Source organism: Tetrao urogallus, assembly GCF_951394365.1.
Source record: "Tetrao urogallus genome assembly, chromosome: 5".
Taxonomy (NCBI): Eukaryota; Metazoa; Chordata; class Aves; order Galliformes; family Phasianidae; genus Tetrao; species Tetrao urogallus.
In genome coordinates this window covers 46,741,913-46,755,624 of record NC_136818.1, presented here as the reverse complement: position 1 = coordinate 46,755,624, position 13,712 = coordinate 46,741,913, and the positions used below count along the sequence as shown (strand labels likewise).

The window sequence follows — 13,712 nt, the reverse complement described above, 5'->3', positions numbered from 1 at the left end:
ACATCCAGTAGGCTCTAATAAGCTTTGTAGTTTTAAGACCTGAGAAGCTGTGAAGAAAGGCAATGCAGGAATTTATGTGAACTTTCTCATAAACCGGAGTTTGAGATAGGCAATGAGAAGGAAAATAACAGTCATGCATAAAAGAGCTATTATGTTTTCCCACATTGCCATGTTAGTAGGTGCAATTCCTTGGCTGATCAGGTAATCTTCACCAGAGCACCTGCAAAAAAGCAAGGGGCAGAATTTGGTATTACTATGTTGTGCAAGATACCACAGGTCTTCAAGCAGTTCCTTTTATTTTCCTGTTGCACTAAGATTCCTCTATCCATAACTGCAAAACAGACATGACAGAAACAGACTAACTTAACTTATCATGGGGGGAAAAAGAACATTTCCAATAAGGGAATTGGCTCTCTGCTGTACCTGCTGCTAGGTCTGTAAATATTAACAAGCTCTGAAGGACAGGCATGTTTCTAATCTATCGTTTCATACTTCTACTCTGATTGTATACACATTGTATTTCCACTGATAACTGACTCTGGGATTTGCTTAATAAAACTGATAACCCAGAGCCAAGTTATCAAAAACAAAATTTAGCTAATCTCCCTATTTTTAGGAAAAGTTTCATCCCTACTTCAATTTGGAGTAAATGGCTGCATAATTCTAAAGCACACTTTTTTTTTTTTTTTTTTTTACAAATTCTTGAAGAGACTGGCTTGTGAATAGTTAGCCTGTGAGTAATATAATGTTTTGAAATAGGCTGGCTAATCCTTAAGCAAGCCATTACAATTCAGGCCCAAGAATCTTCATGAGGTAGACTTACCTTGCTCCTGAAGTAACTGGTGGACAAGTGCTTGCATTTCCCACAGACACTGTAACATTTGAATTGTCACCACAGAAGTAGAGATCTCTAAACTCATTCACTTGAAGAGCCTAGGGAAAAAGGTGTCAGATTTTTCAGATAGTGATTTAGTGTGCTAAAGCTGAAACAACTTAAAGAAAACTGATGAATGGAAGACATGTATATATGATTCCAAGACTGATGATACCTTTTAGGCTTGAACGGAGTGACTCAAAAAAATTAGTTCCCAGCCCTTATTTTGAAGTTCTTAACTACTACCTTTCTGAGGATCTGCTCCAAGTTCAACATGCAGGATGGTTTGGTGTCTGAATCTGTGGCTTCAGAGTTATAATTCAGTGATGTAGCCATGGATTTCTGTCTTGCCAGCTATATGTCCCCATTTATCTGAGTCCATCTGCACTTTCAGAAGTTGTGTCTGCATGCAGACAACCCAGCACCAGCACACTGAAGCAGGAGGGACAGTCAGTCAAAGCAAGAAGCAAACGGCTCCTCTGCACTGGTACCCTGGGCTAACTGCAATCTTAAGGAGCACTTCCACATTCAGCAACAGATAGAGAAGTTTGGGCATCACTGAGGTGTTCTAAGACACAGCACTGCAATTACTTTCCCTACAGGAGACCAGTGCTACATTGTACTCACAGTAAGGCCATATCGAGGGATGCTGAAGTACTTGAGCCAATTAAGCCAGCCCATTACAGAAGGGAGGTTTACAAGGAGGCCAGAAAAGATCTGAAAGAAAACAAGAGACTAATAAGTCACAACTCAGTTTACTGCAAACAATGCCATTCCTGCACCGATACTATAGCAGATATATAGGGACACTGTGATAGATGAATCTCTTCATCTCTTCACAGTATTATGCCTATGATTACAAGTAGAGGCAAGTCTTTGACTATAGCAACAATAAAGTTGCAGGCACAAGGCTGATGAGCTACTGAACTGTGGATTCTCTGCATGCATAGGGCTGGCTCGGTACAGGAGACAGTCCTCTCAGTATGGATCCTAAAGCCATCTGTACTCTGAAGGCTGTTTCCTCCAGAGCAGCACACACCTTTACAAGCTTTACTTACAAGCATCAGGACAAAACAAATAGTGATGAGCAGATTGGCCACAGCAACCACTTCCATCCCAGCACTGATAGCCAGAGACATGGCTGTAGCAGTATAGGACACCATTACCAGGGCCAGCATGAAGAAGAAGAATCTGCCTGCTACAGCTTGAAATCCTGTCAAGCAGAAAGAAAAATGTCCAATAAAAAGCCATATCACAAGTCCCAAAGAGGTACCCCTGGACTCCCACAAAAGACACAGAAAGCAAGAAGAAAAGTTTAGTTTGGAGTTGGCAGCAGCTGTGAATGCTTTAAGGGTCCCAAAGAGCATTACCGAAAGACATGGACAAGCAGGTCCTGTCTTAAGACTGCTGGTACCTCTGCCCCCAACTCCTCAGAAGTTATGATGCCAAGCATCTAAATCAGTTGAAGGTTTAGCCTGTTTCAATTTATAGATAGAGGAATTATACTCTGGCTAAGTCAGATATCAAATGTATTGACAGATGGCAGGTTCAACAAAAGCATCAATTCATTACCAATCATCCAGTAAGTGATGCACGAGAATATGATGGCTGGAGCAGTTCTCATGGGCAGTAGATCTCCTAACATCAAGGCCAGGAAGTAGGCAGAGACACGATAATATCCACTGGTGTACTGATGGCTGTGAGGACAGGAAGGAGGGGAGTTGCACAGGTTTAGAGCTGATCTGAGAAGAAAGCTCAATAAGCGTATCTGGTTTATCCTGATTCGGTTTCTTTTCTTTCTACCACTGACTCAAAGTGCAAAGTTTGATTATTTTCTCTGCACTATCACTTTCCACTCCCAGACAAAGCAAAGGCTGATCCAACTCACAAGCCATGTAGTGATAGTGGAAGCACTATGAGTGAAATGCGTGGAAAGTTACGTGACAGCTAAATAACATTGGAAAAAAGCTCCAAACATTTAGTTTAAGAACAAACCTGAACACAAAAGCAGGGGATAGTAATAGATTTAGTAACTAGAAAAACAGTTCATCCAAAGCTAACTCATACAACTGTTTCCAAGAAAGAATGGCTACCAAGAATGGGAAAGCACCTTAAGGACATCAACTCATCTCCAGTTCACAGAGCAATTAAATGTCAGTATGATTGCTTTGCTGCTTATTGGAGCTCGTGAAAAGATTCTGTAAGTGGTAAGGTGTCAAAATCCCCACTGACGCAGTCAATAAGCAGAACAGAATGGCAAAAAATGTCAGCATGGGCGAGATTCATTTCTGAGCAGCCCTTAGGAAAAATGCCAAGCATGAGCAAGCCAGGGTGGATGTATACACATCAAAACTAGCACCTCAGAGAAACACAACACTCATTTTCCAGGCACAACTCTCCAATTTCCTCTTTGCTGCACAGGATACGTCTCTTGCTCTTTTATGAGCAGAAGGTTATTCCAAACTATATTTCTGACATATGTGTATATCTACTCATTTATTTATACATGTTTATTTGCATACACACACATATGTAATGTATTTAATATAGATGTATGCATATACAAGGATATAATTAATTTAAGAGCTCTTATAAGCCAACTAGCTTTTCTTCTGATCATCCTTTGTGAAGATTTTCTAAGAACTCTCCTAGAATCTTTGCAGTCTTGTCACTCTGGGATCATTGCAAAACACTGTTTCAACCCTTCCAGCAAAAGGAGAGGCAGGGTGCACAGTCTGCAGGATTCACACACAGACTTCAAAAACAGCTGTTACCGAAAATGGAAAAAAGACACTTTTCAGTAAACTGTGACACAGCAAGCAAGTAAAAGCATTTTACTTTTCCCCTCCTTCCATCACCTCTTAGCATTTCAGTTACTTGTTTTACAGACTCATTTAGCATTTCTATTAAATCCTAACGTTGGAAGAAGAAATGAAATCTCAAGCTCTGTTAGGCAGAAATCTTTTTGGTTAGCCTGTAAGATATCTCTCCTTCCCCTCACTGCAAGGCCGGAGAGGGTCTAAGAGCATCACTACTTACACAAATAGTTTTTTATCTCTGATGAACAGCTCAATTGCAGAGACACTGGAAAAACACTGGTTTGTGGTGACAAAAAACAAGGATCCAACCCTAGAAAGAAAAACAGCAGTGCAGAAGTGAAGAAACGGCCAACACCAAACCAGCAGGTCTCTGCATCTGCCCACAGAATGGAGATATTTAACTGTGCAACTGTAGATTTTATCTGCAAAGGTTTATTCCTTAGACATTCCCTGCACATCTCCTTCATGCATATGTGCAAGCTCAATGGAACTGTGGTCCCTCCAGGACCCTTGGCAATTCCATTCTACAGCGCATTCAAGCTGGTGAACCCAACCCTCTGCTCTGTGGTAGAAGTAGAGCCCAAAGCCTTCTCTGTGGCCAAAACCTGTTTCCTAGAGACAAGGAAAGAAGCAAGGTGTGGGTTTCCGAACTTACCGATTCTGAATGCCACTTTCATCCAATTTTACTCCAAAAAAAATGGCCCCCACAACCAAGGCTAGAATTACAGTCACTGCAATCTAGAAGTGAAAAGAAGATGTGGGGGGAAAAAAAAAAAAATAAAGTCCTTTAGATGGATAAATAGGTACAAATCAACAGATAGTCATAGGGTATGTACAGGGTTTAAGATTCACATCCATCTCAAATTGACCTCTATGACACAATCACTATTAGAAGCCTTACATCAAGTCTTCCCAGTTTATCCTTTTCCCTTTTTTCCTTCCTCTGATCTTCTTTGGCTAAGTAAAGGTTAGCAGAAGCACACTATGAACAACCCAGCTTGAAATGTCAAGTGAGCTGTGAGCTACAAAAGGATGGTCACTATGGAAGCTGCCCATGTGAGCCAAATAATGGAGCATTTTCCCCACTCCCTAATATTCAGTGCAGTAGTCCTTCTGCTGAACTAGAATGGAAATTCTCTTTCAAAGACAATAACCTGAGTGGTAGTGGCACACGACCTTCTTGTTCACCAGGCTGACTTCGAAAACTGAAGACTGTTCTACAAACTGCAGACTGTGGGACTGAGAGCAGAGCAAGTCAGAAGCTTCTAGTAATTGTTACCAACCTGTGCAATTGAGGCTTGTGGGTTCCTAATGAGGTTTTTCAGGGAACGCTTGGACACCCAATACAGCTGTGTGAAGAATCCATTTGCATAGGTTATCTCATGCCCCTTTTTGGATACTTTCTTCTTTCTTTCCTGTTTAATCTCCACTTTCCCCAGTGCTTCCTTTGTGCTCTCATACAGGCTGGAGTTGAGATACTTCTGGTGTAGTGTATCTACCACACTGACGGACACATTCTCTTCTATTCCTCCATTTTCATTGCTCACTCCTAAGAAAGACAAAATATTATACCCCATGCTTACCTTCAGATATGATCCATCAACAGAGGTCCACTCCAAAGGATGGATGAAAATGTAATTGGGAATGGCTACAGAATTTTCATTGTTCAAGCCTAAGCTCTGAGCTGAAGAGACCAGTTGGAATGAGAACTTTTCCCTGCAGTTTTAATCCAACCTCACTCATCATCTGCCTGTTCTTTGTGGCACAGTTATGGCCACAGTCTTAAAAAAAGTCACTAAAAACCTTCACTAAGTTTTAGGGAAATCAATGATTTACTTTGACCCATTTTCCCCTTGAAAGGAACCATTACAAACATTTTATGCTCCTGTAAAATCCTTTAGTCACAGAAAACTGAAAGCACTTCCAGAAAATACTTCCCAGCATTTCAATCACTGTACTGCTAGAAGAGTTTATTCTCATATCTAGTTCTAGTATTTCTTGCTGCCACAACAATTCATTACTCCCATGCCTATCTGCCCTCTTCTCTACAGAAGTTCCTTACGTGACTGAAACATCTTCATTCAGCTGTCTCTTGTGAATACGCAATTCTAGTTTTTGTCTTTCCTACATGTTTTACAGACTTCTAATAGTTATCATTGTTATCCTGTATTATTGAGAGAAGAAAAAAATCCCTTTTAAAGTTGTTCTGAGATATTTAAAGAAGCCCAAAGCAAAGTAAATCTGTTAGCAAAAAAATAAAGACTGTAAAATGTTCTTAGATTGGAGCAAACACAGAGAATAAAACTTTGCAGTCACCATATGTAGCTTCCCTTCTACAAAAGCCAATGGTGAATTTCTCCTTGACAGTTTACCTTTCCCTGTGTCTGCAGGTTTGTGATCTTCCTTGCTTGCTGCCACAGCAGTTGAATCACCATTTATGATATCAAGGAAGAAGTCAGCTGGGTTGTTAAATGGTTCACATTCATATCCTTGAAAAGAAAAAAAAAAAAAAGGAAGAATAAATTTTAAAAACCCACACCATACTTGTACTGTACAGCTCCTATGATTGCATCTAGACTAGACTGGAAATTCATTTCCACATTTCTTTTATTATTTTTTTTACCCCTATTCTAACCTAATACTGTTCAGATCATTTATGTACAACCTCTAGTATCATAGTGACAAAACAGCACAAGAGTTTGATCAAGCACTGGGATGAGAACCCACCCACGGTTCAAACTCAGTAGCTGGTTACATTTGCTCATGGAACAGAAGACTTACCAATAGAACTAAAATACTCCAGGGCCTGTTTTGCAGGACCGTGGTACAGCACTTTACCCAAAGCTAGTAATGTCAGACTGTCAAACAGCTTGAATATGGAATAGCGGGGCTGATGGATGGAAAATATGATTGTTCGGCCTCTTCTAGAGAGCCTGAAATAGGAACAAAAATTCTCTCAAATACATCACAGTTTGCATTTCAGAGTGGTCATATTAGCTGAAGCAAAAAGTAAGTACCCAAATCCAAGTAAGGCCCAATAAAGCTCTAGTGCCCTCCTCTCCGTCACCGTGTCAGATAGCGCCTGCAAGACCTTCAAGCATCTTTTCAAGAGACTGTTGCTGCCATCCAGGTAGACAGAGTATGATGTGGCTAGCAAAGGTTAAGTCCATTGCTATATTTAAACTGTCCTTAATTTTTTTTCCTGTAGCAAGCTTCAACTTGACTAACAGAAGAAATCCTGCTGCGCTCAATGGCATCGTCAAGTTCTACACAGCAAGCTAGGAAAGTCTGGCCAGTTACAACTTCTCTTAACTTTTCTGCTGACGACTTATTCTCTACAAAAGTCAAAACTAGTTTTCTCTCAGGTCTGTCAGACTCACTTCCAAGTGCTTTAGCACTGATGCTCAAAAAGTATCCCTGCTGATTAAGATGAGAGTCTCTATCCACAAGCAGCAAAGTAAAACATTCCCTCAGGAAAATTAAACATGCCACAAACCCAGAAGAAGTGTTAGGAATTCATTCTCATTATGTGAGATTACAATTTCAAAGTTTGACCTCACAATCCACCTCTCTCTGTGGCAAAAGGAAGTTGTCCAAGCTACATCTGCTTTTTGGGCTTCAATCCAATGCTTGCTGTCAAAAGATTCCCATCAATTTCAAAAAGCTTTGGACAAGACCCAGTTAAGGAGTCTACTACCATTTAAAAGACCAATAGTCTAACTGCTTAAAAATAATTGTAACTACTCAGTCATAGCAGCATTAGTTTCTTAACATAATAAACACAGAAATTCCAGCAGAGCCCTGAAGAACTGACTCTTACTTCTTCAAGAGGATGAGGACAGCATTGGCTGTGCTGGCATCAAGGCCTGTTGTTGGCTCATCCAGAAAAAGCACTGGTGGCTCTGTGATGAGCTCCATCCCGATGTTGGTTCTTTTCCGTTCCCCTCCAGACACTCCACGGATCAGCTCAGTTCCCACCTACAAGCAGAAGTTGGGCATTTGCAAAGATTTCCTATGGTGTTCAGGACACCTGTGAAAAGCAGCCCTTCAACAGTTCCACCAGAGGGCCAAAGCAGACGATGGGGCTGACTTCGAAGAGCACTGTGAGGGACTGGGGAGCAATAAGCAGAGGTGCTCAGCAACTCTGACATTAGAAACAAGAATGATAGTGACAAGAATCATAACAAGACCAGAGCACAGGTAAGTTTGGTATCCAGGGATGACTTTCATGGGTAGCTCACCTGCTGCCCAAGTGAAGCAAGTAAACTAAGAGTAGAAATGCAGCTAGGAGGAATAAGGTCTGCACAGAACATCTCCATCACATCCCAGCTTCCCATCCCCCACAGCTGTCAGTACTGTAAAAACAATTCCCTTGTCTTGTCCCACAAAGCCAGGAAGTTATCAAGTAGATTTCCAAAGTGCTATGTTTAGGTAATTGTTTTCCCTCTGCTTATAAAACACATTGGACATGATCCCAAATCTTCCTCTTTTAACAACAAATACACATACCTCTGGACTCATTTCATGTGTGCAGTATGGTCTTGTCTGGTTCCTGCTTAGCTGAGTGCAGCTGCACTACAGACTCCATGCTGCACAGTCAAGCAGCTTAGTTTCCAGGAGTAGTATGATTTCTAAGATGAGTATTCTCACTGCTCACCTTAGCATCAGCCACTTTGCTTAATCCCAGCTCGCCAATTATCTGTGTGACTCGTTCTTCCTTCTCTTGAAAGCTGATGGAGCTGGGGAGCCGCAGGGCAGCAGAGAAGTGCAGGTTCTCCCTCACTGTCATTGTGCCCATAACAACATCATCCTGAAAGCAATATCAATAGGTAAGTGAAAGTCTTGTTCTCAGCTACCTGACTGGGCACCAGAGTTCCTGAAATGGTAGTTACTGAATAAGCTGTTTGTGGACCCCTGGGAAAACTGAACTAAGTCATAACCCCTGCTTCAAAATGTACAAGACACAAAATTCAGGGTCAGTCTGTAGCAGTCAGATGGAAAACACAGCTCTACAGGCTCCCAGCTTGCACCCAGCACCACTTCAGCATGTTTTTGGGCTCAAGAGTTCACAATGTAAAGTGCATAATTTTGCACTTTCCCTACAAGGCTTAGGAAGGCAGAGCAGGGAACTGTTTTCACTGCTAGTGCTCAGCGTTCAGGTTGGAGACATTCAAGGAATCACCCAAGTCTGCTCAGTTTCCACCTACAAGCTGTGACTTGCTGTGGTCACAAGCAACTGCTGGGCCCAGCTTTCAACAAGTTCCTCCCAGCTTCCTCCCTGGTCCTCAGAAAAATCAAAACTATTGCACCAAGATGCCCCACATTTTTTCCATGTTTCTAGTATCCATTCTTCCTGAGCACAGCACCTTATTCCTCAGTCCAGCAAAGCTTCAGCAGTCATGTGCATTTTGACTGTCTTTGATCTTTGAAACAGATCTACCCAGCTGACAAACACGTGCCTACACCAACCTGGAACAACCATCAACAGAACAGATGCTAGTTCCATCAAGAGCTCTATGCCTCTCCATTTCCTCTGCTTTGGTATTTGAATCAACTCTTCATTCCACCACATAGTGGTAGAAGGGATGCAGTACTGGACAGCAGCTGAGAAACATGCCTGTTAATCAGGTGCCTTTCAAATCTGTGGAATTACATCCTCATTTGCAAGGCAGGAGTGGAGAGATCAACAGTTTTATAACACATGATTTACCAGATCTAAATCAGGTCTACATGCTCATCTGCATAAAATGGATGTATGCATTTATGCCTTCACATGTGTTTTGACACTCTGGGTCATCTTTATCAAGATGACCAATATCATCATTATTTAGGGAATAGCTCATAGGGGTGGGAGGGGAGAGCAACCATTTAATGTCTTGTCTAGTTGGCCATCATTTCATGGTTTGTTTTGTTTGCTTTTGACAACAGAGAGACAGATGTCTCAAACTGGAGCCATTTGCAAGAAACTTCCTGGCCATTGATGAAACACTGAGGATTCATCCTGTGGGATAAAGACTCAGCATCAGTCTCATCATGCATCTGCTCAAAAGCCCCTCAGCTGGCAGCTTTCAGAAAAACTGCCTATTTCCTATCTGCATGCAGTCAGAGTCTGAATGGTTTTCGCATTTCACAGTTCATACAGCTGCCAAGAATGCCACCCTCAGCTCCTCCAGGGCTTTGAGGGTCTATTATTGGTCCAGGCCCCCACCCACTTCCACAGATTCAGCTGGCTTTTCCTGTCCGAGTGGAACAAAGCTCTGCCTCAGCCAGCCAGAATCAGAGGAAGAACAGTAAGAATCTACTTACTTCCTAGAATTATTGTCTAAGAGCTTGAAGTTACTTCTGCCAACTAGAGCTGCTTTAGAATTTCATAAGAGATTTTAAGTGTTGAGAGCTTCCTAGCACGTAACCTTTTTTTAAACTTCATTTTTATTTTTAAAATCTTTGCTGGAACTTCAGGGCAGAGCCCCAGAAAACAAGCACAGTGACTTGGGCACCCATGTGGCTTTAGGATGACCAAGACCTTCATGCTTTATTTGGAGTAAGCAGTTTGACCCCCTGCCTTTCAAATCACGGGAAAACACTAACATCTGTTACCAAATTAAGTCTGTAGGGATCATTAAATATTATCTAAACTAATAGCTCATGCTTGACTTGTCTTATGTGAAAGAACCCCGCCTTTCTTCTTGAGAAGCTGCACCACAGCCCTAGCTGCTCACCAGAGAAGACGTCATCTCTCACTCATGAGGCAGCGATGAGCTCCCACCAGTGAAATACCTCCTTCTTTTCATTGAAGACATTTTTCAAAGCCTTTACACCAAAGCCTATGCTATGCTATTCCTCACAAGAGCTCCCAGCCTCCACTGAAGGTAGTTACTCACCTGCACAACATATCCTGAGATGCACTTGAAGTTTGGAGGTTGTGGGATGCCATCTATGAGCACTTCTCCAGACAGGCCTGCTGGGTCCTTTCTGGCAGCCAGCACATCTAGCAGACTTCAGACAAACACCAGGCATTAGGTTTTGCCATGACAACTGCTTTATCTCAACTGAGCCAGTACCACAAGTCAGCACTGCAGTTAAGCTGCTGCACTCCAAACACAGGGCTCTCAAAGGGGCATCCTCTGCTCTGGGGCCTTCTGCAGGATTCTCGTGTGCCAGGTATGCCACAGCAATTCTGCAGTACTCAGACCCTCACAGCTGGAACCCCCTGCAGACATTAGCTTGGGCTCCATATTAACAGCTAACCACAGACGCACACAAAAGCACCCTGCCAAGCAGCTGCAGTCTGCTCTCCAGCCAGTGGAGCACAGAAGAAACTACTTTGATCTCAAGGAAATTAGTCCAAATGGGTATAAACAAGACTGGAGTAAAGATTAATTTTATAAAGTAGTTTTGTTTTAAAATATGTCTGGATTCTTCTTACTGTAAATTAGAGGCCAGACTGTCTGCTAGCTCAATGAACACTGCCCTGATGGAGCCTAGTTCTTGGAAATATCCTGGCAGTTTCCTAGAGGGGAAGATCAAGGATCATAACAAGGACACACCTATGTAAACCCTGGCCATATTTACCTGTCCCTGATCTTCTCTAAGGAAGAGTGACACAGCACTCTTTTACTATGGTTACACAAGAGAGAAAACAGCATCCGTATTGGCTGGAAATAGTCTGCAAAGTATTCTGTGATTTCATCCAAAGATTCTGAGCACATGCACCCCTACCACCAGGCCACATCCAGACTGGGTAATGGATGATCTACAGCAGGTATCCTACAGACTGACATTACACCTTACTTCTGCCAGTCATCAGAGCCTCTGAGGAAGTCTTGCTGCAGCAGCTTCACAGGTGACAACTTCCCTCCCACCCCTGAGAGTGTTTGCTCCAACCGCCATGCCATGACAGGCCTGGAGCAGAGCCTACACCTGAGCTTAAGTCACTCCTGCTCCCCCGGTATCTTGACTCAGGCCACTATCAAAGGTGACTACAGTAACACAGACCACAGATCGGAAGGGTGTGGCACAAACGCAGGACAAGAACTCCAGCAAAGCTGACATCAGAGGGACAGGATGTGAGGTCAAACTGCATTGCCAGATTTCTCGCAGTCTGAGCCTGAGGATCCCTGATATCCTCTCCCAACCCTAACAGTCCCACATCCCTTTGAACAGCTGATTGGACATCTGAAGAGCAAAAGGAAGTACTCACGAAGATTTGCCACTCCCTGTTGGCCCCAGGATAGCATTCAAGCCTGGCTTCATAATGCCACTGGAAGAAGGAAAGAGTTATTTCCAAATGGAAGACTGTTCACACGTGGCTCATAGCAGAGGTAAGGTGTGAACAAAATACTGCTGAAATGAAAACTTCAAGATTATTAAAAATCTTCTTAAATCTGGAATCAGAAAGCATTTTTTCGTTCTCATCCCAAACTGCCAGTAAGAACAGAATTAGAGCTGTGCATAAAAAGAAAATACAAAATACAGGAGTTGTCTTCTTGCTGAGTTGGGTCTGGAAAAGAAGAAACAGTGGCTCTCTGCTACTTGCACACCTCTCACCACAGCTCAGACCATAGTTAAGGAAATCCTTAGATCTTCAGGCAGAAGTGTTTATACAAGTTTGATCCTAATTTTCTTACATCAATGACTGACACTGCTCCACTTATATCCCAGCTTTTATGCCTAAAGCATGTTAGCAAGTGCTCACATGAACTGCAGACTGGCAGGAGGGCAGTCATTTCTCTACCAGTACAGCTAGATCTGGAAGATGACAATGACATCACCAATTCACAGCAGCAGATTAATTTCCACCCTTTGGCATTTTGGTTAAGCAAGAACTTACTAAACATTATGAAGGATCTTCTTTTCCACAGTCTTCCATCTACATAGGAATCCACTGGACTGCTTAACGGAGTACTGGATGTTATGGAAACTCACAACAGAGCCTCGAGGGGATCGGATGGAATCTCGTGTTGGAAGAGATCGTTGGAAACTGGCTTCTCCTTCCTCTTCTCCAACAGAAATGACACTATGATCAAATGTGTCCTCCATCATGTCCTTGTTACACAGGTCAAACTCAACTGCATGAGGGTTTCTGAGGTGGCTGTTGTTTTGAGCAGTTCCCATCTACTGAAACAAAGAACACAAAAACACACAGGGAAGAAGACAAGTGAGACAAGATCTGCAGAAGGTGTCCTGAAAAAGTTCATGTATACCATTCCAATCTTTACATGTGTCAAGTTTCTGAAGGGATGGGCATCAGTGCTGGAAGACATTCAGCAGTCCCCAAAGGCATAGGAATATTTAGAACAATACATGCAACCTCAAGGAACAAGGCATGGATGCTCTTGAAGAAGTGACATTAGCTCAAAGAACATCTAATGAGGAAAAAAAAGCCCATCTGTGATGATCACTGTATTGCTTAACACAGTGGGGACTCCAAATGTGTACTGCTACTCTTAACTTAAAGAGACTGAAGCTCCCTTCCATCATACAGAACATGCTTACTCACCTTCATATACCATACAGTGAAGAAAAGCAAAGCACAAATATATACTGCAGTATACAGTATTTGCAACCACAGGGAAATGTACAAACCATCCTGACTCAAGCAGATAAGCTGCTTCTGTAGCTTTGGATGGAGCACATGGAAGGGAGAACATGCAAACAGCAAAGGGAAGGAGCTGCTCTTCCTACCTCTGCATCAGCCCCTGTATAATAAGTACCGTATCAAAATCAGTATAACCATTAACAGACACTTAGCAGTGACTCTATTAGTAGTGTCCTAGCAACAGAGCTCTTTTGTCAAGGGGCTGCTTCTCCTTCTGTTGATGTAACTGGCTGAGACCAATCACATAACCACACAGAACTGCAGGAGTTGGAAGGGACCTCAAGAGATGGAGTCCAGCCCCTCTGCTAAAGCAGCTCACACAGGTAGGCGTTCAGACAGGTCTTGAATATCTCCATATTAGGAGACTCCACAACCTCTCTGGGCAACCTGGTTCCACTGCTCCATCACCCTTACTGTTAAG

General features: G+C 42.6%; 1 protein-coding gene across 1 annotated transcript; it reads right to left on the bottom strand.

Moving 5' to 3' along the window:
* ABCG2 (ATP binding cassette subfamily G member 2 (JR blood group)) lies at positions 1–12,834 on the bottom strand. The gene is made up of 15 exons (XM_079536191.1): positions 12,524–12,834; positions 11,894–11,953; positions 10,575–10,689; positions 8,351–8,503; positions 7,514–7,671; positions 6,475–6,626; positions 6,066–6,182; positions 4,977–5,242; positions 4,349–4,431; positions 3,914–4,003; positions 2,447–2,571; positions 1,933–2,087; positions 1,502–1,591; positions 824–933; positions 1–220 (listed from the first exon to the last, which is right to left on the bottom strand). The coding sequence occupies exons 1-15, from the start codon at positions 12,805–12,807 to the stop codon at positions 73–75; spliced, it is 2,106 nt and encodes a 701-aa protein (XP_079392317.1). The 5' UTR covers positions 12,808–12,834; the 3' UTR covers positions 1–72.
* Positions 12,835–13,712: the final 878 nt, after the last annotated feature.